The 26,779-nt window shown below is 52.5% G+C and overlaps 1 protein-coding gene across 1 annotated transcript in view; it reads right to left on the bottom strand.

The window, feature by feature from the left end:
* ANOS1 (anosmin 1) overlaps window positions 1-26,779 on the bottom strand; it is a 53,664-nt gene that overhangs the window by 6,116 nt on the left and 20,769 nt on the right. Inside the window, exons 3-9 of the mRNA XM_060182694.1 lie at window positions 25,740-25,786; window positions 14,407-14,469; window positions 13,338-13,560; window positions 8,003-8,187; window positions 7,339-7,468; window positions 3,572-3,780; window positions 2,141-2,279 (exon numbers count right to left, since the gene is read on the bottom strand). Coding sequence (XP_060038677.1) covers window positions 2,141-2,279; window positions 3,572-3,780; window positions 7,339-7,468; window positions 8,003-8,187; window positions 13,338-13,560; window positions 14,407-14,469; window positions 25,740-25,786 — 996 coding nt within the window. The remainder of the gene's footprint in view (window positions 1-2,140; window positions 2,280-3,571; window positions 3,781-7,338; window positions 7,469-8,002; window positions 8,188-13,337; window positions 13,561-14,406; window positions 14,470-25,739; window positions 25,787-26,779) is intronic.

Below are 26,779 nucleotides of genomic sequence, written 5' to 3'. Positions count from 1 at the left end.
AGCAGGGAGGGAGGGAGGAACGTTCTGGAAAAGTCTGCTCGGGCATGGGCCCCGGGCAGGACTCAGCTGGGCCCCAGGCTACCATCCCCCCGGCTGGTGTCAAGGGACAGACAGACATGGTGACAATCATCCTGGGGCGCGGGGAGTTGGGTGCTCAGGTCCGAGCTGAGCAGTGTGGGGGGCTGAGGTGGGTGGGTGGGTGGGTGGGTGTATGGATGGATGGATGGATGGACGGATGGACGGGTATGTGGATGATGGATATGATGTATTGGGTGGATGGATGATGTGTGGATGATGGATATGATGGACTGGATGGATGGATGGATGGGTGGGTGGGTGGATGGATGTGAGGAGGGTGGATGAATGATGGATGGATGTGCAGCTGATGGATGGGCAGATATATGGATGGATGGTTGAATGGATTGGATGAATGGATGGATGGATGTAAGGAGAGTGGATGGATGATGGACTGGATGGATGTGTGGATGATGGATTAGATGGATGTTCGGCTGATGGATGGTTGGTTGGATGGATGGATGGATGGATGGATGGACTGGATGGTTGGATGGATTGGATGGGTGGATGGATGGAATAGATGGTTGGATGGATTGGATGAATTGTTGTACAGATGGATTGGATGGATGGATGTGAGGAGGGTGGATGGATGATGGATTGGATGGATGTGTGGATGATGGATTAGATGGATGTGCGGCTGATGGATGGGTGGATGGATGGATGGATGGTTGGATAGATGGATGGAATAGATGGATGGTTGGATGGATTGGATGGATGTGAGGAGGGTGGATGGATGATGGACTGCATGGATGTGTGGATGATGGATTGGATGGATGTGTGGCTGATGGATGGACGGTTGGATGGATGGATGGATGGATGGATGGATGGAATGGATGGATGGATGGTGGATGATGGATGGTTGGATGGATGGATGGATTGGATGGATGTGAGGAGGGTGGATGGATGATGGACTGTATGGATGTGTGGATGATGAATTGGATGGATGTGTGGCTGATGGATGGGTGGGTGTATGAATGGATGGTTGGATGGATGATGGTTGGATAGTTGGATGGATGTGTGGATGGATGGATGGATGTGTGGATGATGGATATGATGGATTGGATGGATGGATGGATGGGTGGGTGGATGTGTGGATGATGGTGGGTGTATGGATGAATGGTTGGATGGATGATGGTTGGATGGGTGGGTGGATGTGTGGATGATGGTGGGTGTATGGATGGATGGTTGGGTGGATGATGGATTGGATGGATGGTTGGATGGGTGGATGGATAATGGATAGATGGATTGGATGGATGGATGTGAGGAGGGTGGATGGATGATGGACTACATGGATGTGTGGATGATGAATTGGATGGATGTGTGGCTGATGGATGGATGGGTGTATGGATGGATGGTTGGATAGATGTGTGGATGATGGTAGGTGTATGGATGATTGGATGTTGGGTGGATGATGGATTGGATGGATGATTGATGGATGTGTGGATGATGGATTGGATGGATGATGGATTGGATGGATGGATGGATGGGTGGGTGGATGTATGGATGATGGATTGGATGGCTTGGATGGATGGATAGATGGATGAATGGATGGACTGGATGGATGGATGGGTGATGGATTGGATGGATGGATGGATGGATGGATGGATGGATGGATTGGATGGATGAATGTGAGGAGAGTGGATGGATGATGGATTGGATGGATGATAGATGGATGTGTGGAGGATGGGTTGGATGGATGGATGGATGGATGGATGGATGATGGATTGGATGGATGTGAAGCTGATTGATGGATGATGGATGTGTGGATGATGGATCGATGTGTGGATGATGGATTGGATGGATGGATGGATGATGGATATGATGGACTGGATGGATGGATGGGTGGGTGGATGTGTGGATGATGGATTGGATGGATGGATGTGTGGATGATGGATCGGATGGATGGATAGGTGGATGATGGACTGGATGGTTGGACATCTGCATGATGGATGTGAGGCTGATGGATGTGTGATGGATGTGAGTCTGATGGACAGATGGATGGATGGATGGTGGCCTGAGGCTTGGTGGGCACTGGCTGTCACTGGCCTGGCTCGGGGACACTCACTGTTGGCAGGTGGGGCCGTGAAATGCAGGACCCCCTTAGGGCCCTTGACACGCGTCTGTCCCCAGTAGCCGACGGCCTGCACCTCCAGGCTGTACGATCTCCCTGGCTGCAACTGCTCCAGCTCGACCCACGTCTGGGCCTGCCGGACAGGGGGACACAGGGGCGTCAGGGCTGCTGGGAGGCTCCCCCCCACACTCTGGGACACGGGGACCTGGGGTCAGCCCAGAGCTGGGGGGGGTCGCAGGGAGGATGCAGCAGTGCTGTGGGGTGTCCCTCTCTACCCCAAATCACAAGGATGATAATCAGGCTGGGGAGGCAGCACAGGGGTTCTGTGCTGTGTTCAGACCCTCCTGCCTGAGGCTCTGAGGCCCAAGGTTCAAGTCCCAGCACCACCAGCAGCCAGAGCTCAGCAGGGCTCTGAATAATAATAATAATAGTAATAATAATGATAATGGTTCTGCACACAGACTCTCCTGCCTGAGGCTCTGAGGCCCCAGATTCCATCCCCAGTGTTGGGACTCTGTGTGAGCTTGATAGAGCTTAGGGAGAATTCCCCATCCTTGGATGGAGGTCTGAGAAGATGCCCTCTTGGTGAGTCTCTCAACCGAGGTGAGCAGACTTAGTTTTTTCCTTCTTGACTCTCAGGCCCACAGAAACCCCAATACTTCTCCCCATTAACTGCAGGCCACATGGCCACCTACTTTCAGATTCACTTACTCAAAGTCACCTTACTTTCTGACCACAGAAGAATACACCTTATCACACACTCCATCACATACCTCAGACCCCAGACAAGAGAAATTCCAAACCCTATGGCCTTTTGATATCCATCTTCTCTCTGTCTCACCCTACTGGTTTAACCCCTATGCTTCTCTCAAATACCTGTGGATAATTAAGTTGCTTGCGTCATGGAGAATAACTGTCTTGTATCTCATCAATTCCTGTCATACCAGCCCCCTACCTTAGGGGCAAGCTGACCTGTAAGAAACCTGTAATTTCTGACATGTTTGAGATATGTCCTTTTTCTGGTTTTCTACTTAAACTTGCCCACCTGCTAATAAACAAGATCTGAGACTTGAGATCTGAGATCTGAGCACGCTGCAAGTCTCCCCAGTGTCTTTTACTTCGTGTCGTCCCGTCACAAGCGAGAAAGAACTGGTCCGTTACCTTTCCCCTGGGGTTCACCCCGACACCCAGCACCCAGCACCCATCAGCCAGAGCTCAGCAGGGCTCTGGGAAATGCTAATAATAAATAATAATAATAATAATAATAATGGTTCTGCAAACAGACTCTCCTATTATTTCCTCAGAGCCCTGCTAAGCTCTGGCTGCTGGTGGTGCTGGGGCTTGAACCTGGGGCCTCAGAGCCAGTGGGAGGCAGCCACGTCCACGGGAGCCCTGGCCGCTCCCCACCCGCCCCGGGACACTCACGGCCTGTGTGGTCTTGCGTCTTCTCTTGTGGGTGGGGGTGGTCCCGGCCCCGTGGGCAGCCCAGGTCCAGAAGGCCTTGTAGTGGTGCACAGGCACTTCAGGCTCGAGAGGCGCTTCCCAAAGCACCCTCACGCTCACCCGGCCGTTGTCCCCAAGCGCCGTGGCATTGCCCACACGCAGGTTGGCGGGAGCCGGTGGGGCAGAAGGTTCTGGAAGGTGGATGGGCATGGGGAGAAGGGGTCCGGTGAGCACCAGGATGCTTCTAGAAGGATCTCTCTGGGCCAACGGACTCAGCCTCCACACGGCTGTCTCTCCATGTGGTAGCCAGTGGACAGGACGTGGGACAGAGGGGGGCCCAAGGGACAAGGCTCTGGACTGAGGCCCCAGGTTCCATCCCCAGCACCACCAGCAGCCAGAACTCAGCAGGGCTCTGGGAAATAACAACAACAACAATAATAATAATGGTTCTGCACACAGACTCTCCTGCCTGAGGCTCTGAGGCCCCAGGTTCCATCCCCAGCACCACCAGCAGCCAGAGCTCAGCAGGGCTCTGGGAAATAATAATAATAATAATAATGGTTCTGCACACAGACTCTCCTTCCTGAGGCTCTGAGGCCCCAGGTTCCATCCCCAGCACCACCAGCAGCCAGAGCTCAGCAGGGCTCTGGTAAATAGTAATAATAATAATAATAATAATAATAGCAGTGGGTTAAGCGCAGGTGGCGCAAAGCGCAGGGACCGGCGTCAGGATCCCGGTTCGAGCCCCCGGCTCCCCACCTGCAGGGGAGTCGCTTCACAGGCGGTGAAGCAGGTCTGCAGGTGTCTGTCTTTCCCCCTCTCTGTCTTTCCCTCCTCTCTCCATTTCTCTCTGTCCTATCCAACAACGAATTGCGTCAACAAGGGCAATAATAATAGCCACAACGAAGCTACAACAAGGGCAACAAAAGGGGGAAAAATGGCCTCCAGGAGCGGTGGATTCATGGTGCAGACACCGAGTCCAGCAATAACCCTGGAGGAGGAAAATAATAATAATAATAATGGTTCTGCAGACAGACTCTCCTGCCTGAGGCTCTGAGGATCCAAATTCCATCCCCAGCACCACCAGCAGCCAGAGCTCATCAGAGTTCTGGGAAATAATAATATAAGAAGACGATATTATTATTTTTCCAACCTGTGCAGCCAAGCACAGAGCCAGCTGGAGGCTCACCTGACTGAGGGCACCTGTTCTCAGGCACAAGGGCCCAGGTTCAAGCCCCTGGTCCCCACCTGCAGGGGGGAAGCTTCACGAGTGGTGGTGCAGGGCTGCAGGGGTCTCTCTCTCTCTCTTCCTCCTTCTCTGTTTCCCATCAAATAAAATATTAGGAATTCTGGGTGATGGAGCACACGGTTGAGTGTCCCTGTTTCCCTACACAAGGATCCAGGTTCAAGCTCTACAAGTGGTAGGCAGGGCGTGAAGTGTCTTTCTATCATATTAAGTTAAATAATAATAATAATAATAATAATAATAATGAAAAGGAAAAAGCCATGTAAACTGGGGCAGCCCCTTTGGAAGACCATATGGCCCATCCTTAACCAAATAAAAATAAAATGACCTTATGACCCAGAAATCCCACTCTTGGACACTCAGACACTAATTAGAAGGGACATGCACCCCTCTGTTTACAGCTGTGTCGTTCACAATAGACAAAGCGGAAGCAGCCTAAATGCCCATCATCAGATGACTGGATAAAGGAGTTATGGCATATATATATATTATATCCATGGAATATTACTCTGTCATCAAAAAGGGATGAGATTCTGTCGTTTGGGGCAAAATGGATGGACCTGGAAGTGATGATGCTTAATGAAATAAGAGATGAAAGACAAGGACCAGATGGTTTCAGTCCTATGTGGAATCTTGAGAACCAAGATACAGGAATTTGTAAAAAAAAAAATATATATATATATATATATATATATATGTATATATATATATAAAACCGAAGTAAAGTTTTGGTGGAAATTGTGCAGATGTGGTTGGACATTGGCCACCATATTTCCATGCAAGTATTATTATTTACATACCAATCTTCTGCTTTGTCTTAGAAATGACTAAAGGTCCCCTCCCCACCATGTTATCCCCTCAGGGTATTGCTAATTCCCGCCAGCTGAGTCCCTAGGGAGGGTCTACCATTTCCAGGTCCTCCCACTTATGGTATTGTAAAGCCACTTCTGTTTCGGGTCTCTCTTCCCCTCTCCTCCTCTTCTCTTCTCTCTCCTTTCTCTCCCGCGTCCCAAGGGCTGGCGGGCAGAGCGGAAGATGGCCATTGTGGTTTGGCGCCACGTGGCTTAACCCACTGTGCTCATATGCGATTCTGGGACGTCCGCATGAATAAAGATTTGTGTTGCTACTGCCATGAGCTTGGTTCCTGGATCATCTCTCTCTCTCTCTCTCTCCTGCGAAGCTAGCCCAGCAAGTAAGCTGTCTGTAAGCCTTGTGAGAACTCTGGGGGTGTCTCTGGGAGGGGCGGGACACAGATCTGGGGTGGGACACAGATCTGGGGTGGGAGGTGCGGTGTGAATTTAGACCTGTCGCCTCTCCGTCTTGTCACCCATGATTTATCAGATATTTAAAAAAGCGAGGGAGATTCCCTGGGACCCAGAGATGGAAGTGTGAGTTGGAGCCTCAAGACTCTCCAGTGTGAGTCCCTGCTCTACTCTCTTTCATGAGTATTTTAAAAATGAAACATTTCCAGCTCATTTTCAAAGTGTGTGTGGGTGACTGGGTGGGCAGCTGGATGGATGGATGGATGGGTGGATTGTTGAGTGGATGGATGGATGGGTGGGTGGATGGATTGATTTGTGGTTGGATAGATCGGTGGATGGATGGATGGATGGACAGTGGATGGATGGATGTGTGGATGGATGGATGGATGGATGGATGGAAGGATAATGGATGGATATGGGCTAAAGGATAGATCGATAGATGGGTGTGTGGGTGGATGGATGGGTGGATGGAAGATGGGTGGATATGGGCTGATGGAAAGATAGATGGATGATTGATTTGTGGTTGGATGATGAGTGGATAGGTGGATGGGTGGAAGGATGATGGATATGGGCTGATGGATAGATGGATGGATGGATGGATGTGTGAGTGGATGGACTGATTTGTGGTTGGATGGATGGATGGGTAGGTAGATGAGTGGAAGGATGATGGATGGATATGGGCTGATGGAGAGATGGTTGGATATGTGGGTGGATGGAATAATTTGTGGTTGGATGGATGGATGGATCGTGGATGGATGTGTGGATTGATGGATGGGTGGATGGATGGATGGATGATGGATGGATATGAGCTGGTGGATGGATGGATGTGTGGGTGGATGGATTGATTTGTGGTTGATGGATGGGTGGATGGATAGGTGGATGGATGGATGGAAGGATGATGGATGAATATGGGCTGATGGATAGATTGATGGATGAGTGTGTGGATGGATTGATTTGTGGTTGGATGGGTGGATGGATAGGTGGATGAATGGATGTGTGGATTGATGGATGGATGGATGGGTGGATGGATGGATGGAAGGAAGGATGATAAATGGATATGGGCTGATGGATGGATGAATGGATGTGTGGGTGGATGGACTGATTTGTGGTTGGATGAGTGGATAGATGGATGATGGGTGGATGGATGGATGATGGATGGATGGATGGATGGATGATGGATGGATGTGGGGGATGAGCATGTTGTCAGGGAGCCCGCACCCCGCCCCAGAAGGAGCACTCACCCCTGGAGGAGCGGAAGTGCTTGCTGGGTGCGGTGAAGCCCCTTGTGCCATGAACATTGACGGCCGCCACTCGGAACTGGTACCAGCGGCTGGGCGGCAGATCGGCCAGCTGCACGCGCTGGTCTGTGGTCTGAGGGGCGACGGTCACTCAGACGCGTAGGGGGACATAGAGACACCCCACACCTCAGCCTTTCTGGACGGGGGTCCTGGTGTGAAGGGGACAGGGATGGGGACAGAGGAGGGGGAGGGAGAGGGTAGGATATGGACAGCGGACGGCGACGGGATAAGGACGGGATGGAGACAGGGACGGGGGATGGAGACAGGGACAGAGGATGGAGACAGGGACAGGGGATGGAGACAGGGACGGGGGATGGAGACAGGGACAGGGGATGGAGGCAGGGACAGGGGATGGAGGCAGGGACAGGGGATGGAGACAGGGACAGGGGATGGAGGCAGGGACAGGGGATGGAGACAGGGACAGGGGATGGAGACAGGGACAGGGGATGGAGACAGGGACAGGGGATGGAGACAGGAGACAGGGCCAGGGCCATGGGACAGGGATGGGGGCCAGGGCCTGGGGATGGGAACGGCTGGGTCCTGGACTGGCCCCAACGAAGATCCTGCCCCCCTCCCTCCGCCATGCGCCCCCGTCCCCCACACCCACCTGGGCTACTGTCTGCCAGGGCCCGGCAGCGTCCTCGCTGGGGTGGAAGCCGTAGTTCCAGCGTGTCTGCAGCACGTAGATGACTGGCTCAATGGACACGTTGAACTTGCAGGACCAGGAGAGCTCCAGCTGGCCCGGAGGCTGCTCCCAGAAACGTACCTCCTTTCGTGGCTTCAGGGGCACCCCTGGGTGGGGGCGGGGGGTGACATTGAACTGAGCTGCAGGGGCCTCAGGTCCCCACAGCCCTGCTGAGCCCTGGCTGCTGGTGGTGCTGGGGATGGAACCTGGGGCCTCAGAGCCTCAGGCAGGAGAGTCTGTGTGCAGAACCATTATTATTATTATTATTATTATTATTATTTCCCAGAACCCTGCTGAGCTCTGGCTGCTGGTGGTGCTGGGGCTTGAACCTGGAGCTCAGAGCCTCAGGCAGGAGAGTCTGTGTGCAGAATCACTGTGCCGTCTCCTCAGCTCTTTAATTGTATTTTATTTAGTGAATTTGATTACTATTATTATTAAATTACTAATTATTTCCCCTAGGGTCCTGCTAAGCTGTAGCTGCTGGTGGTGCTGGGGATGGAACTTGGGGCCTCAGAGCCTCAGGCAGGAGAATCTTTTTTGCAGAACCACTGTGGTATTTCTCCAGTCCCATTATTATTATTATTATTATTATTATTATTATCATCATCATCATCATCATCATCATCATCATCATCATCATTTCTCCAGAGCCCTACTGAGCTCTTGTTGATGGTGGTGCTGGGGACTGAACTTGGGGCCTCTGAGGTTCAGGCAGGAGAGTCTTTTTGCAGAACCATTATTATTATTTCTTTTTTTAAAATTTATTGGGGAATTAGTGTTTTACATTCGACAGTAAATACAGTAGTTTGTCATGCATAACATTTCCCAGTTTCCCATATAAAAAGACAACCCCCAGTAGGTCCTCTGTCATCCTTTTTGGACCTGTATCCCCCCCCCTCACCTACCCACCCACTCCAGAGTCTTTTACTTTGGTGCAATATGCCAATTCCAGGTCAGGTTCTACTTGTGTTTTCTCTTCTGATCTTGTTTTTCAACTTCTGCCTGAGAGTGAGATCATCCCATATTCATCCTTCTGTTTCTGACTTACTTCACTTAACATGATTTTTTCAAGCTCCATCCAAGATCGGCTGAAAACAGTGAAGTCACCATTTTTTATAGCTGAGTAGTATTCCATTGTGCATATACACCACAACTTGCTCAGCCACTCATCTGTTGCTGGACACCTGGGTTGCTTCCAGGTTTTGGCTATTACAAATTGTGCTGCCAAGAACATATGTGTACACAGATCTTTTTGGATGAGTGTGTTGGGTTCCTTAGGATATATCCCCAGGAGAGGAATTGCAGGATCCTAGGGTAGGTCCATTTCTAGCCTTCTGAGAGTTCTCCAGACTCTTCTCCACAGAGGCTGGACCAATTGACATTCCCACCAGCAGTGTAGGAGGGTTCCTTTGACCCCACAACCTTTCTAGCATTTGTTGCTGTTACCTTTTCTGATGTATGAAATTGTGAGGTGAAGTGGTATCTCATTGTTGTTTTTATTTGCATTTCTCTGACAATAAAAAACTTGGAGCATTTTTTCATGTGTTTCTCAGCCTTTTGGATCTCTTCTGGGGTGAATATTCTGTCTATGTCCTCTCCCCATTTTTGGATGGGGTTATTTGTTGTCTTGTTGTTGAGTCTGGCAAGCTCTTTATATATGTTGGTTATTAAACTCTTATCTGATGTATGGCATGTAAAGATCTTCTCCCATTCTGTGAGGGGATTCTTGGTTTGGGTAGTGGTTTCTTAGCTGTGCTTTTTAATTAAGCATTTTAATTTTTTTTTTGCTGTGCTTTTTAATTAAGCTTTTTAATTCGATGTAGTCATTATTATTATTATTTCTACTATGACTATTATTACTATTTCCCCAGAGCCCTGCTGAACCCTGGCTGATGGCGGTGCTGGGGATAGAACCTAGAGCCTGGGGCATAGTGGCAGGTGGACTTTACCAGGTGTGCTACTGCCCACACCCACTGTATTTAAAATGATCATCCTATTTATCTCTTTAAATTTCTAAAAAAAATTATTCTTATTTATTCATTGGTTAGAGAAGCCAGACATTGAGAAGGAAGGGGAAGATAGAGACGGAGAGAGACCGAGAGATCCCTGCAGGCCTGCTTCACCCCTTGTGAAGCTTCCCCCTGCAGGTGGGGACTGGGGGCTCGAACCTGGGTCCTTGTGCATTGCAACACGTCAGCTCAACCAGGTGCGCCACCTCTTGGCCCCCTATTACTATTATTATTGCTCACTGCTGGGACCATCCAGATGCTCCCTTTACCACTTAACATTAATTATTTTCATTATTATCAGGCAGCCCCATCCCCTCTGTAGGGCATCCAAGGCCCGCTGGAAGATATTCCCCCACCCCTCACCTCTGTAGGACATCCAAGGCCCCCTGGAAGATATACCCTCACCTCTGTAGGACATCCAGGCCCCCTGGAAGATACTCCCCCAGCCCCTCACCTCTGTAGGGCATCCAAGGCCCCCTGGAAGATATTCCCCCAGCCCCTCACCTCTGTAGGGCATCCAAGGCCCCCTGGAAGATATTCCCCCACCCCTCACCTCTGTAGGGCATCCAGGCCCCCTGGAAGATATTCCCCCAGCCCCTCACCTCTGTAGGGCATCCAAGGCCCCCTGGAAGATATACCCTCAGCCCCTCACCTCTGTAGGGCATCAAAGGCCCCTGGAAGATATTCCCCCACCCCTCACCTCTATAGGACATCCAGGCCCCCTGGAAGATATACCCTCACCTCTGTAGGGCATCCAGGCCCCCTGGAAGATATTCCCCCAGCCCCTCACCTCTGTAGGGCATCCAAGGCCCCCTGGAAGATATTCCCCCAGCCCCTCACCTCTGTAGGACATCCAGGCCCCCTGGAAGATATTCCCCCAGCCCCTCACCTCTGTAGGGCATCCAAGGCCCCCTGGAAGATATTCCCCCACCCCTCACCTCTGTAGGGCATCCAAGGCCCCCTGGAAGATATTCCCCCAGCCCCTCACCTCTGTAGGGCATCCAAGGCCCCCTGGAAGATATACCCACAGCCCCTCACCTCTGTAGGGCATCAAAGGCCCCTGGAAGATATTCCCCAACCCCTCACCTCTATAGACATCCAGGCCCCCTGGAAGATATTCCCCCAGCCCCTCACCTCTGTAGGGCATCCAGGCCCCCTAGAAGATATACCCCCAGCCCCTCACCTCTATAGGACATCCAGGCCCCCTGGAAGATATTCCCCCACCCCTCACCTCTATAGGACATCCAGGCCCCCTGGAAGATATTCCCCCACCCCTCACCTCTGTAGGGCATCCAGGCCCCCTGGAAGATATTCCCCCAGCCCCTCACCTCTGTAGGGCATCCAAGGCCCCCTGGAAGATATTCCCCCACCCCTCACCTCTGTAGGGCATCCAGGCCCCCTGGAAGATATTCCCCCAGCCCCTCACCTCTGTAGGGCATCCAAGGCCCCCTGGAAGATATACCCACAGCCCCTCACCTCTGTAGGGCATCCAGGCCCCCTGGAAGATATACCCCCAGCCCCTCACCTCTATAGGACATCCAGGCCCCCTGGAAGATATTCCCCCATCCCTCACCTCTATAGGACATCCAGGCCCCCTGGAAGATATTCCCCCACCCCTCACCTCTGTAGGGCATCCAGGCCCCCTGGAAGATATTCCCCCAGCCCCTCACCTCTGTAGGGTATCCAAGGCCCCCTGGAAGATATACCCCCAGCCCCTCACCTCTGTAGGGCATCCAGGCCCCCTGGAAGATATTCCCCCAGCCCCTCACCTCTGTAGGGCATCCAGGCCCCCTGGAAGATATTCCCACAGCCCCTCACCTCTGTAGGGCATCCAGGCCCCCTGGAAGATATTCCCACAGCCCCTCACCTCTGTAGGGCATCCAGCCCCCCTGGAAGATATACCCCTAGCCCCTCACCTCTGTATGGCATCAAAGGCCCCTGGAAGATATACCCCCAGCCCCTCACCTCTGTAGGGCATCCAAGGCCCCCTGGAAGATATACCCCCAGCCCCTCACCTCTGTAGGGCATCCAAGGCCCCCTGGAAGATATTCCCCAAGCCCCTCACCTCTGTAGGGCATCCAGGCCCCCTGGAAGATATACCCCCAGCCCCTCACCTCTGTAGGACATCCAGGCCCCTGGAAGATATACCCCCAGCCCCTCACCTCTGTAGGGCATCCAAGGCCCCCTGGAAGATATTCCCCCAGCCCCTCACCTCTGTAGGGCATCCAAGCCCCCCTGGAAGATATTCCTCCAGCCCCTCACCTCTGTAGGACATCCAAGGCCCCCTGGAAGATATACCCTCAGCCCCTCACCTCTGTAGGGCATCCAAGGCCCCCTGGAAGATATACCCCCAGCCCCTCACCTCTGTAGGGCATCCAAGGCCCCCTGGAAGATATACCCCCAGCCCCTCACCTCTGTAGGATATCCAGGCCCCCTGGAAGATATTCCCCCACCCCTCACCTCTGTAGGGCATCCAAGGCCCCCTGGAAGATATTCCCACAGCCCCTCACCTCTGTAGGGCATCCAGGCCCCCTGGAAGATATACCCCCAGCCCCTCATCTCTGTAGGGCATCCAGGCCCCCTGGAAGATATTCCCCCAGCCCCTCATTTCTGTAGGGCATCCAGGCCCCCTGGAAGATATTCCCCCAGCCCCTCACCTCTGTAGAACATCCAGGCCCCCTGGAAGATATTCCCCCAGCCCCTCACCTCTGTAGGACATTCAGGCCCCCTGGAAGATATATCCACAGCCCCTCACCTCTGTAGGACATCCAGGCCCCCTGGAAGATATTCCCCCAGCCCCTCACCTCTGTAGGGCATCCAAGGCCCCCTGGAAGATATACCCACAGCCCCTCACCTCTGTAGGACATCCAGGCCCCTGAAAGATATACCCCCAGCCCCTCACCTCTGTAGGGCATCCAAGGCCCCCTGGAAGATATTCCCCCAGCCCCTCACCTCTGTAGGGCATCCAGGCCCCCTGGAAGATATTCCTCCAGCCCCTCACCTCTGTAGGACATCCAAGGCCCCCTGGAAGATATTCCTCCAGCCCCTCACCTCTGTAGGACATCCAAGGCCCCCTGGAAGATATACCCACAGCCCCTCACCTCTGTAGGACATCCAGGCCCCCTGGAAGATATTCCCCCAGCCCCTCACCTCTGTAGGATATCCAGGCCCCCTGGAAGATATTCCCCCAGCCCCTCACCTCTGTAGGGCATCCAGGCCCCCTGGAAGATATACCCTCAGCCCCTCACCTCTGTAGGGAGTGCGGGGCCCCTGGCAGGTGTGCCCGCAGCCATTAGGACAACATTTCCGGGGCCCGGCACACTCAGTGTCCCTGGAGCAGCTGTCCACGCAGGCGGCCGCGAAGCCGCTGGCCTTGTCGGGGGCCGGGCAGCCTCCCTGCTTCACCACCAGGAGGGACTGTAAGAACTCACAGCTGGCCAGACACTCGTAGCTCTTCGTGGGGAACAGGGGCTGCAGGGTGGGTGGGGGACGGACTCAGAGCCAGGCCAGACTCTGCACCGGGTCCCAGGGCAGGCCACCAGGGTTGGGGCTCAGGGGACTGGGGGTCAGAGTACTTAGTGGCCGAATGTCAGGCCACTGGGAATGAGGGTACCAGACATCAAGGTACTGGGGATCAGGTGTCAGGGTACTGGGGGCTAGGGTGCTGGGGGTCAGGGAACTAGGAGCCAGGGTACTAGGGGCCAGGGTACTGGAGGCCAGGGTACTGGGGAATAGGGTACTGAGGAATAGGGTACTGGGTGTGAGGCACTTAGAGGACCTTAGTGAGCACTGCTGGCAGGCAGCAAACATAGACTCACACATACAGACAGACAGACACACACACACACACACACACACACACACACACACACACACACACTCAGCTGAGCCCCCTTCCTGCACAGCCCTTCCTCACCCCTACAGATGGGTTGAGGGCTCCTGGCTCCCCACTCCCACCCCCACCCAGATCAAAGACGGACACTTGCCGGGGAGAGGAGACTGGAGATACTCAATATACTTAGGAGGGAGAGAAGTTGAGAAGGGAGAGGGAGAGGGAGAGGCAGGGAGACCCCTGAAGCCCTGCTTCACCACTCTGGAAGCTTCCCCCCTGCAGGCGGGGACGGCAGGCTTGAACCCGGGTCCTTGTGCCTGGTGACAGGTGCTCTCAGCGCACAGAAATCTCTTAATTGGATCTTCTGTCTCTTGCACACACAGGGACGTCAAGGCCCAGGGCTGCAGAGAAGACCCCCTCACCCCCACCCTCCCTGCGTGTCACCCCCCTGCCCCCAGCCCGGGTGGCCCAGGGGGCCATCCTACCTCGCAGAAGCTGGGACATTTCTGCTTCCAGGGATCCCAGGACTCTTTGCAGGGCTCCAGGCACTGTGGGAAACCAGGACATTTTTGCAAAAACTAGTCAAGTCGTGGGCCCCTTGGAATAGGCCTAAAACAGACCTACTAGCTGTTTCCAAAACGGAGACCCCCCCCCCCCCAAAGCTTCATCAGCAATATTCCAGCCTTTAGGTTCATGACTGACAGCAATTTGTTCTGCTTTATCTTTCTTTTTTAATTTTTATTTATAAAAAGGAAACACTGACAAAACCATAGGATAAGAGGGGTACAACTCCACATAATTCCCACCACCAGAACTCCATATCCCATCCCCCCTGATAGCTTTCCTATTCTTTTTGTTATATATATATTTCTAATATTCATTTATTTTCCCTTTTGTTGCCCTTATTTTTTTTTTACTGCTGTAGTTATTATTGTTGTTGTTATTGATGTCATTGTTGTTGGATAGGACAGAGAGAAATGGAGAGAGGAAGGGAAGACAGAGAGGGGGAGAGAAAGATAGACACCTGCAGACCTGCCTCACTTACTTGTGAAGCGACTCCCCTGCAGGTGGGGACCCAGCGGCTTGAACCAGGATCCTGACACCGGTCCTTGTGCTTTGTGCCACATGCACTTAACCCACTGCGCTACCGCCCGACACCTTTTTTATTATATATATATATATATATATATATATTATATATTCCCTTTTGTTGCCCTTGTTTTATTATTATTATTATTATTATTATTATTATTATTATTATTATTATTAGTTATTGAGCTTCCCTATTCTTTAACCCTCTGGGAGTATGGACCCAAGGTCATTGTGGGATGCAGAAGGTGGGAGGTCTGGCTTCTGTAACTGCTTCCCCGCTGAACATGGGTGTTGACAGGTAGATCCATACTCCCAGTCTGCCTCTCTCTTTCCCTAGTGGGGCAGGGCTCTGGGGAAGCAGAGCTCCAGGACACATTGGTGGGGTTGTCTGTCAAGGGAAGTCTGGTTGGCATCATGGCAGCATGTGGAACCTGGTGTCTAAAAAAAAAGAGTTACCATATAAAGCCAAACAAATTATTGATTAATCCTGAACCTAAAGGCTGTAATAATGCAGATGAAGATTTGGGGGTCTCCGGTTTGGAAATAGCTCATAGGCCTTCATTTAGTTGTATTCCAAAGGGCCCATGACTATACTAGTTTATTTATTTTTTTTCTTCTGAGCCTGACATCTGATATGCAGGTGGATCCAAGTTATTGTCTGGGGAGTTGATGTCATGGCTGGAAAAAAGGGCCAGAAAGCTGGATCAGGGAAGAGAGTAGCTCCCAAATATGGGAAAGGTGTGTGTGTAAGTACTGTTGGCTGTAATCTGCTTTCTATCTTAACTCTTTTCAGCCACCAAGTTGCAGATGCTACTGTGATGCCAACCTGACTTCCCTGGGCAGATGACCCCATCAATGTGTCCTCCCCAGAGCCCTGCCCACTAGGGACAGACAGACACAGGCTGGGGGTGTGGATCCACCTGCCAACACCCATGTCCAGTGGAGAAGCAATGACAGAAGTCACAATGCCCACCATCTGCTCCCCAGAAAGAATTTGGGTCCACTTGCCCTCAATGTGGGTCAACAATGGTAGAGAATGTTCCATCCTCCAAAGAGAGGCTGGACAGCATACTCTATCTTCTACCTGAGGAAGATGGGTTCTGAAATTGGGGCAGCTTGGAACAGTCCTACTCATGACCACAGAATGTGAGCTCAGATCTACGGGGATGCAGAGGTCACACAGGCTCTTAAGCTGAACAGGAGCCCCAGATCACATCCAATCCATGGGGTTTACAGTCAACAATATTGATACCCCTTTCCCATATTTGGGAGCTACTCTCTTCCCTGATCCAGCTTTCTGGCCCTTTTTCCAGCCATGACATCATCTCCCCAGACAATAACTTGGATCCACCTACATATCAGATTTCAGGCTCAGGAAAAACTAGTATAGTCATGGGCCCTTTGGAATATAATTAAAATAGGCCTACGAGCTATTTCCAAAACGGAGACCCCCCCCCAAATCTTCATCTGCAATATTCCAGCCTTTAGGTTCATAATTAGTCAACAATTTGTTTGGCTTTGTATGTTAACTCTTTTTTTTCAGCCACCAGGTTCCAGATGCCAGCATGATGACAAACCGGACTTCCCTGGACAGACGACCCCACCAATGTGTCCTGCAGCTCTGCTTCCCCAAAGCCCTGCCCCACTAGGGAAAGAGAGAGGCAGGCTGGGAGTATGGATCCACCTGTCAACACCCATGTTCATCGGGGAAGCAATGACAGAAGCCAGACCTTCCACCTTCTGCATCCCACAATGACCCTGGGTCCATACTCCCAGAGGGATAGAGAATGGGAAAGCTATCAGGGGAGGGGATGGGAGACGGAGTTCTGGTGGTGGGAATTGCGTGGAGTTGTACCCCTCTTATCCTATGGTTTTGTCAGTGTTTCCTTTTTATAAATCACAATTTAAAATAATAATAATAATTTGGGTCGAGACTCTCAGAGGGATAAAGACCAGGGAAGCTTCCAATGGAGGGGACGGGACAGGGGACTCTGGGGGTGGGAACTGTGTGGGATTGTGCGCTTCTTATCCTACGGTCTTGTCAATATTTCCATTTTGTAAATTAAGAAAAAATTAAAAAAGAAACACTAAATAACTTTATAGAAGAGAGAGAGAGAGAAAGAAAGAAGGGAAGAAAGAAATTGGGGTGTTTTTAAGGCTGAGCACACAGGACGTGGCCCCTACCCACCCAGGCCGCAAGCCGGCACCCCTGCCTGTGTCCAGCACGGGTGGCCCTGTGGGTCACACCCGTGACCTGTGGGCTCAGAACAAGGCCAGAGTGACACCGCCCAGCTACCAACAGACAGATGGACTGGACAGAGACACAGAGACACTGGAAAATAAGTGGGAGACAGAGACGGAGACAGACACCTGCAGCCCTGCTTCACCACTCCCAGACCTTCCCCCCCCCTGCAGGTGGGGACTGGGGGCTTGAACCCGAGCCCCTCCATGGGTATCCCAGCTCTGCAGTGGGTCCGTTCTTCCCATGGACTGTTTTCCGGCGGGTCTGACTTAAAAATTTGAGAAATTTCATCACCCAGCGCCCCGCAGGCCAGCCGCCCACCCCACCCCACCTGGTCCCCCCCAGGTGCTTTCCAGCAGGAAGGAGGGTTTCGGCGGGAGGTGGGCTTGCAAACCCAGCCCAAGGCACATGTCAGATCCTCCCAGCCAGGGTCTCTCCCCATCTCTGTGTCTCTTGCCCGGTCTCTGAGATCGTCAGCAGCACAGAGAGGCCCCTCCGGGCCCCCCCCCCACCACCACCCCACAGTCCAAAGGGGCCCCTGTGTTCCAGGGGGAGGTCCCCCCCACCCCAAGGCTGGGCTTCTCGGCTTCTGGGCAGGGTGGAGGCGGGAGGCTTTTCAGGGAGATTTCACGGCCCCCGGAGGCAGCTTCCCAGGCCCCTCAAAGGCCCCATTGTCCTCCGTGGCGGCTGGGGCCGGTCTCACGCCGCCGTGCAGCCAGACTGGGGGGCAGGGGGCCGGCGGGGCTGATGGGCTTTCTAAAGCTGTCAGACAAACAGGAGGGACAGGGGGGGCTGGGGCTCCGGGTGTGGGGTGCTAACTGGGCCCTGAACCACACACAGCGTGCCCTGGCTGAGCCTGCCTTCCTCTCTCTTTTTCTCTCCCCCTCTCTAACCCTTTCTCTCTCTCCGTCTTTTCCTCTCTTCCTCTATCCTTCTAACCTTTTTTTTTTTCTTTCTTTTTTCTGCTCAGCTCTGGCTGATGGTGGTGGTGGTGGGGATTGAAACTGGGGCTTTGGAGCCTCAGGCAGGAGAGTCTCTGCATAACCACTATGCTATCTACCCCTGCCCTCCTTCCCTCTCTCTCTCTCTCTCTCTCTCTCTGTCTCTCTCTCTCTCTCCCTGTCTAAAACAAACCACAAAGCCAGAGGCTGGGGAAATAGCTCAGTTTGCAGAGTGCAAGGCCTGTCTTAAGGCTGGGTCTCCACACCTCTCTCTCCCTCTCACTCTCTTCCTGTCTCTCCCTCCCTTCCTCTGCTCTTCCTCATCCTCACCCTCTCTCTCTCAACGTTGGTCTGTGTCTCTCCCTCTCTCTCTCTCCCGCTCTCCCTCTGTCTCTCTTCCTCTCTCCTTCCCACCTCCCTTTTCCCTTCTCTCTCTCCCCCTTTTTCTCTCTCTCTCCCCCTTCTCTGTCCCTCTTCCCACCACCTTTTTTTTTTTTTTTCCTCCAGGGTTATTGCTGGGCTCGGTGCCTGCACCATGAATCCACCGCTCCTGGAGGCCATTTTCCCCCCTTTTTGTTGCCCTAGTTGTTGCAGCCTCCTTGCGGTTATTATTGCCATTGTTGACGTTGTTTTTGTTGTTGGATAGGACAGAGAGAAATGGAGAGAGGAGGGGAAGACAGAGAGAGTGGGAGAGAAAGACAGACACCTGCAGACCTGCTTCACCACCTGGGAAGCGACTCCCCTGCAGGTGGGGAGCCAGGGGCTCGAACCGGGATCCTTACGCCGGTCCTTGCGCTTTGTGCCACGTGCGTTTAACCTGCTGCGCTATCGCCCGACTCCCCAGTCTTACATTATTTTAATGTTTTTATTTTATTATTGGACAGAGACAAAGAGAACTTGAGAGGAGGGAGAGAGAGTCTTTATTATTTAACAACAATAAAGACTACAACAACAATAAAAAAGGACAACAACAAAAAAATGAAAGAAATAAATATATATTTTTTGCCTCCAGGGTTATTGCTGGGCTCGGTGCCTGCACCATGAATCCACTGCACCTGGAGGCCATTCCCCCCCATTTTGTTGCCCTTGCTGCTGTAGCCTCGTTGTGGTTATTATTACTGTTGATGTCATAATTGTTGGATAGGAGAGAGAGAAATGGAGAGAGGAGGGGAGACAGAGAGACCTGCAGCCCTGTAATAAATAAATATATTTTTAAAAAAATTGGCTTTAAAAAAGAAAGAAAGAAAGAAAGAGAAAGAAAGAAAGAATAGCTTATCCATCTCTGCAGCCTTTGGAGAACTTGTGGAACTTCCCGTGGAGAGGGATGGGGACACAGAACTCTGGGGGTGAGAACGGGGTGGAGTCAGAGCCCTGTGTGTCAATATTGGAAATCAATATGGAATCACTAACATAAATAAGTAACTCTATAAAAGGGGTGTTAGGTTCTGAGGTTCTGATACAGCGGAGGCCTGAGGAAGGGGGCCTTCAGCAGGGAAGCTGGTGCTTTGGGGCTCAGCCAGCCGCCCCCCTCTGCCCTGGTGTGAAAACAGACACCAAACAGACAGACGGACAGAGGGGAAAAGGACCCCACCCCCCAGGCAGGCACCAAATGGGACCAGCATCTGGCTTCTTTGAAACCAGAAACTCCTTTGTCTCTGCTGGTCTCCCGCTGACCCCAGGATGGGTGGCTGAGTGGGCAGAGGACCGAAAGGCCCTCCCTCACAGAGACACTCCTCCCTGCAGTCAGAGACAAGAGATGCAGCAGACAGGCAGTGAACCACCCTTTCTGCAGGACTGACGGACATGGGTGGGGCCCAGCCAGAGACCCAGGCCTGCAGAGCCCCTTGGGGACTCCCCCTCCCCGACCCTGCTCAGCATGGAAACCCCTGAGCCTCCCCCCCAAAAAAAACTGCACACACATTACCAAGTTCAAGGACCTGGGTTCAAGCCCTCGGCTCCACAAGCGGTGAAGCAAGGCTACAGGTCTCACTCTTTCCTCTCTATCTCCTCCTTCTCTCTCAATTTCTCTCTGTCCTAGCAAAGAAAATGGGGGAAACGTCCACCAGGAGCAGTGGCGTAGGAGAGCCTGGACAGGTGCGTAGCGCAGCGGGTTAGGCGCACGTGGCACAAAGCACAAGGACAAGTGTTAGGATCCCGGTTCGAGCCCCCAGCTTCCCACCTGCAGGGGAGTCGCTTCACAGGCAGTGAAGCAGGTCTGCAGGTGTCTGTCTTTCTCTCCCCCTCTCTGTCTTCCCCTCCTCTCTCCATTTCTCTCTGTCCTACCCAACAACAATGACAGCAATAACAACGATAACAATAAACAACAAGGGCAACAAAAGGGAAAATATATATATATATATAACTCTAGGAGTGCCTGGTCCAAACCGCAGACAACCCCGGTAAGAATACCTTCAGCCCATCTGCATGTTACCTGTCGGGCTCAGGTAAAACTTACTCAAGTCTGAACCCCCTGGAATAGACCTAAAATAGACGTCCTGGCTTCTTCCCACAGGAAGACCCCTATTTCCATCTGCTCTGTTCCTACCTTTGGGTTCCTGGTTATTAAACACTTTGTCCTGCTTTATATCTTAATGCTTTTCAGACACCAAGTTGCAGATGCTGCCGTGACGCCAACCTGACCTCCCGGGGCAGAAGCCCTCACCCGTGTGTCCTGGAGCCTCCCCTCCCCAGAGCCCTGCCCCGCTAGGGACAGACAGACACAGGCTGGGGGTGTGGGTCCACCTGCCAACACCCATGTCCAGCGGAGAAGCAGTGACAGAAGCCACAACTCCCACCTGCTGCTCCCCAGAAAGAATTTGGGTCCAGGCTCCCAGACGGGGTACCTGTGTCCTCGTGCTCTGTGATGTGTGCTCTTAACAAAGTACACCACCGCCTGGCCCCAGAACACTTTTTATTATATACTTTAAAATATATATATATATTTTAAGATTTTTAAAAATGTTTATTTATTTCCTTTTTGTTGCGCTTGTTGTTTTTAGTGTTGTTGTAGTTATTATTATTGTTGATATTGTTGTTGGATAGGACAGAGAGAAATGGAGAGAGGAGGGGAAGACAGAGAGAGAGGGGAGAGAAAGATAGACACCTGCAGACCTGCTTCACCGCCTGTGAAGCGACTCCCCTGCAGGTGGGGAGCCGGGGGCTCGAACCAGGATCCTTATGCCGGTTCTTGAGCTTTGCGCCATGTGCACTTAACGTGCTGCACTCCTGCCCGACTCCCTATATACTCCCCCCCCCCCGTACCCTTTTACTAAGGGTTACAGAACCATTATGCAAGAAGCATTTAAAAAAAAAGGAAGTTAGGAAGGAAAGAAAGAAAGAGAGAGAGAGAAGGCTGGACCAGAAAAAAAAATCCAACAGAAAAAAATCCGTCTGAATCCACCTTGGCCTCTTAAGTCTACAAGGGTCTCTGGAATGTCAAGGAGAAATACCAGCGGAAGCCATGGTGGGGCTGCAGACAGGGTGAGAACTGGCTAAGGAGGAGTCCCCACAGGGAGAGCCCTCCCGTGTGACCTGGGCCCTGGGCCAACCCCGGCTCCCGCCAGGCTCCTCCTGGCTTCCCACTGGGCCAAGCTGTGACTTTCCGATTGATTCTGGCTCTGGGACCCAGGTCCGTGGCAAAGAGGGGAGTCACGTTCCCCCCCTCACCTCCCAGGTGATTTTTTTTTATGCCTCTGGGGTTATTGACGGAATCCACTGCTCCTGGAGACCATTTTTTTCCCCTTTAGTTGCCCTTGTTGTTTGATCATTATTGTGCTTATTATTGTTGTTGTTATTGCTGTCGTTGGATAGGACAGAGAGAAATGAAGAGAGGAAGGGAAGACAGAGAGGAGGAGAGAAAGACAGACACCTGCAGACCTGCTTCACTGCCTAGGAAGCGACTCCCCTGCAGGTGGGGAGCCGGGGGCTCAAACTGAGATCCTTATGCCGGTCCTTGTGCTTTGCGCCACCTGCACTTAATTCACTGGGCTACAGCCCAACTCCCATACTACCAATTCTTTTAAAAAAAATATTCATTGTTATTTATTTATTCCCTTTTGTTGCCCTTGTTTTATTGTTGTAGTTATTATTATTGTTGTCGTTGCTGTTGGACAGGACAGAGAGACATGGAGAGAGGAGGGGAAGACAGAGAGGGGGAGAGAAAGACAGACGCCTGTAGACCTGCTTCACCGCCTGTGAAGCGACTCCCCTGCAGGTGGGGAGCCGGGGGCTCGAACCGGGATCCTTACTCTGGTCCTTGTGCTTTGCACCACGTGCGCTTAACCCGCTGCGCTACCGCCGCCCGACTCCCCCAGGTAATGTTTTTAACTCCCGGACGGCACAGAGGACTCCGGTCAGCTGTCTGTCTTGCCGGCCAAGGCCTACACAGAACAAGAAGGGCACTTCTCGGACGTGTGGCAAGCCCATGGGGCTCTAGGGGACTGTTTCTATCCCACAGCTAGAAGCAGAAGCCTTTCCCCAGAAAACACAACCCACCTTAAAAGATGTGCGTGCGTCTGTGTTCACAGCAGCACAATCTGTTAACAGCCCAAACCTGGAAGCCACCCAGGTGCCCAACGACAGGTGAGGGGCTGAGAAAGTTGGCGGGGGTGGGGGCTGGGGGTGGGGTGGGTCTAGATATACAATGGAATACTACTCAGCTGTGAAGAAGGATGATGGCTGGCCCCTCCTTTTGAGATGGAGCCTGAAGGAATCGTGTGAAGTGAGGTCAGCCAGAAAGAAAAGGGTAAAGATGGGCTGATGTCACTCACGGACAGAAGCGGAGAAAAAAGAACAGAAGGGGAAACAGCAAGCAGAACGTGGACTGGAGTTGGGGGTCCTACACCGAAGTCAAGGATTCTGGGGGTGGAGACACCCGGAATAAAGAAAAAATATTCGGGGGCCAGGCAGTGGCGCAGTGAGTTAAGCACACATAGTACAAAGAGTAAAAGTACAAAGCACAAGGATCCCGGTTCGAGCCCCCGGCTCCCCACCTGCAGGGGAGTCGCTTCCCAGGCGGTGAAGCAGGTCTGCAGGTGTCTGTCTTTCTGTCCCCCTCTCTGTCTTCCCCTCCTCTCTCCATTTCTCTCTGTCCTATCCAACAACGATGACGTCAGTAACAACAGCAATAATAACTACAACAATAAAAACAACCAGGGCAACAAAAGGAAATAAATAAATAAATATTAAAAATATTTTTAAAAAATTAAGGGAGTCGGGCGGTAGCGCAGCGGGTTAAGCGCAGGTGGCGCAAAGCGCAAGGACCGGCATAAGGATCCCGGTTCGAGCCCCCGGCTCCCCACCTGCAGGGGAGTCGCTTCAGGGGCGGTGAAGCAGGTCTGCAGGTGTCTGTCTTTCTCTCCCCCTCTCTGTCTTCCCTTCCTCTCTCCATTTCTCTCGGTCCTATACAAAAAGAAGGAAAGAAAGAAAGAGAAAGAAAGAAAGAGGAAGAAAGAAAGAAAGAAAGAAAGAAAGAAAGAAAGAAAGAAAGAAAGAAGAAAAAATGGCCACAGGAGCAGTGGATTCACAGTGCAGGCACCAAGCCCCAGCAATTCCCTTGGAGGCAAAAAATAACAATAGCTACAGGACAAACGGACCACAGGCCAGACAGCTGGTTCCAGCCAGAAGTCTCAGCGCTAAGCAAGACGCCACTGCACAAAACGTCTCGAAAATTCTGCTCGTTTGGAACAGCAGTTCTCAGACACGAACACGACGCCTGTCCGTCTGCACACGGGACCAGGCGTCCGTCAGTACCGAGTGCCCGGGGAAGGGGTCTGACGTCTGCCTCTGGCGCAGAGTGTCGGGCGGAGACACCATCTTGAGGTGTCTGAGTTCAAGCCCCGGTAGCACATGTACCAGAGTGATGTCTGGTTCTTTCTCTCCTCCTATCTTTCTCATCAATCAATAAATAAAATCTTTAAAAATAATAATAAATAAAAATAAAATAAAATAAAGGAATTAAATCACATTTCAGCCTTGCAGGATTCCCCAGGTTCCTAGGATGTTCGAGCAAAGCCTGGGAGGTCACCTTCCTTGTCGAGAATCAGGACAGAAAACCTAACCCCAAGGGGGCCAGGTGGGGGCTCACCTGGCTGAGGGCACCTGTTCCCAGGCGCAAGGACCCGGGTTCAAGCCCCCGGCTCCCCACCTGCAGGGGAGTCGCTTCACAGGCGGTGAAGCAGGTCTGCAGGTGTCTGTCTTTCTCTCCCCTTCTCTGTCTTCCCCTCCTCTCTCCATTTCTCTCTGTCCCATCCAACAACGACGACAACAATAATAGTAACAACAACGATAAACAACAAGGGCAACAAAAGGGAAAAAATAAGTCTAATCCATGCCAGGAGCCAGGTAGGTGTGTGTGTGTGTGTGTGTGTGTGTGTGTGTGTGTGAGAGAGAGAGAGAGAGAGAGAGAGAGAGAGTGAGAGAGAGATCATTTAGTGGTCCAGGAAATGGTGCAATGGTTAGCGTTGGACTCTCAAGCATGATGTCCTGAGTTTAATCCCCGGTAGCACATGGACCAGAGTGATGCCTGGTTCATTCTCTCTCTCTCTCTCTCTCTCTCTCTCTCTCTTCCTCTCCCTCCCCTCCCTTCCCCCTCCGTTTTTCTCTCACCTTCTGTCTCTCTCTTCTCTCTCTCTCTCCCTCTCCCTCCCTTCACCCTGGGCCTCTCTCTCTCTCCCTCCCCCTCCCATCCCTTCTCCCTCAGCCTCTCTCTCTCCCCTCTCCCCTCCCTTCCCCCTCCGCCTCTCTCTCCCTCCTCTCCCTCTCCACTTCTCTCTCCCTCCCTCCCCCCTCCGCCTCTCCCTCTCCCTCCTTTCCCCCTCAGCCTCTCTCCCTCTCTCTCTCTCTCTCCCTCCCTCCCCTCCCTTCTCCTTGGGCCTCTCTCTCCCTCTCTTTCTCTCTCTCCATCTCTCTCCCTCCTCCTCCCCTCCCTTCCCCCTCAGCCTCTCTCTCTTTCTCTCTCTCCCTCCTCCTCCCCTCCCTTCCCCCTCAGCCTCTCTCTCTTTCTCTCTCTCCCTCCCCTCCCTTCCCCTCAGCCTCTCTCTCTCCCTCTCTTTCTCTCTCTCTCCCTCTCTCTCTCCCTCCCCCTTACTCCCTTCCCCCTCCACCCCCCTCCCTCTCCCTCTCCGTCTCCGTCTCCCTCTCCCTCTCTCTGTTTCTGCCTCCAAGGTTTATTGCTGGGGCTCAGTGCCAACACACTACAAATCCACAGCTCCTGGAGGCCTTTCTCAATGTTCATTTTTATTTTTAATCCCATTTTATTGGACAGGGCAGAGAGCAACTGAGAGAGGAGGGGGAGACAGAGACGGAGAGAGACAGAGAGACCCCTGCAGCCCTGCTCCACCGCTCGTGAAGCTTCCCTCCCTCTTGCAGGTGGGGAGCCGGGGGCTCGAACCCCAGAACGGGAAGGAGGGCACTGCACTGTCTTTGCAACAGCCCTCCTCACGCCCCCACCACCCACCGCCCGCTGAGGCTCCAGCAACGTGTAAGTCAGCAAGGGGGGGGGGCACGGACGGACGGACAGACAGACGGACGCTGGAGCACCTACCTTGGAACACTGTTGTGATTCTGACACCAGACCAAGGAGCCATTGCTCTGCAAAGGAAAACCAAAGATAAAGTCAGTGGAGAGTTTTCTCGGCCCAAAGCCACGTGAGCCAGACGGACAGACGCTCAGAGCCCTGCTTCAGAGACCCCTGGCTCTGCCCAGTCCCGACTGCTGTCCGTGCTACAGCAGGAAGCTACACGTTTTCACATCTGTGCAGCCCGTGAAAACATACGCTGCCCTGAAAAAGGACTGGGGCCACCGCCCTGGTGCTAGTCCACTGGAGAAATCAGGTTTGCTCTCTGTCTCGAGGCCAGAGGCGGGGGTCGAGCGGCGGCACGCGCACACACAGTATAAAGTGCAAGGACCCATGCTTGGATCTGGGTTCGAGTCCCCCACCCACCTGCAGGAGGGAAGCTTCAGTAGCAGTGAAGCAGGGCTGCAGGTGTCTCCCTCCTCTCTCAATTTCTCTCCGTCCTATCCAATAAAATGGGGGGGGGGAATGGCCTCCAGGAGCAGTGGATTCCTAGCGCCAGCAAAGGACAGGGGGCCGGGTGGTGGCGCACCTGGTCGAGCACACACGTTACAACGCACAAGGACCCGGGTTCGAGCCCCCGGTCCCCACTTGCAGGGGGGAAGGTTCCCAGCAGTGGAGCAGGGCTGCGGGTGTCCCTCTGTCTCTCTCCCTCTCTTTCTCCCCCTCCCTTCTCGGTTTCTGGCCGTCTCGATCCAACAAATAAAGATAATTTTTTTAAAAAAAATTTTAATTTAAAATATTTTATTTATTTATTAATAAGAAAAATAGGAAAGAGAGAGGAAGAGCCAGACATCACTCTGGTACATGTGTTGCCAGGGATTGAACTCAGGACCTGAGGCTTTAACCACTGTGTCATCTCCCAGAACACAGACACACACACACACAATTATTATTACTTTTTAAAATAAATATAGCTTCATACCTTTAATACATTTTAGGGTGATATCTGGCCCCCACAAACACACACAGTGAAAGGATACTCTCCTCTGTGTATTTTCATCTCCCTT

The sequence above is a fragment of the Erinaceus europaeus genome, chromosome X (assembly GCF_950295315.1).
Source record: "Erinaceus europaeus chromosome X, mEriEur2.1, whole genome shotgun sequence".
In the NCBI taxonomy this organism is placed as follows: Eukaryota; Metazoa; Chordata; class Mammalia; order Eulipotyphla; family Erinaceidae; genus Erinaceus; species Erinaceus europaeus.
Note: the sequence above shows the minus strand (reverse complement) of the source record. Positions and strands in the feature narration are given on the sequence as shown.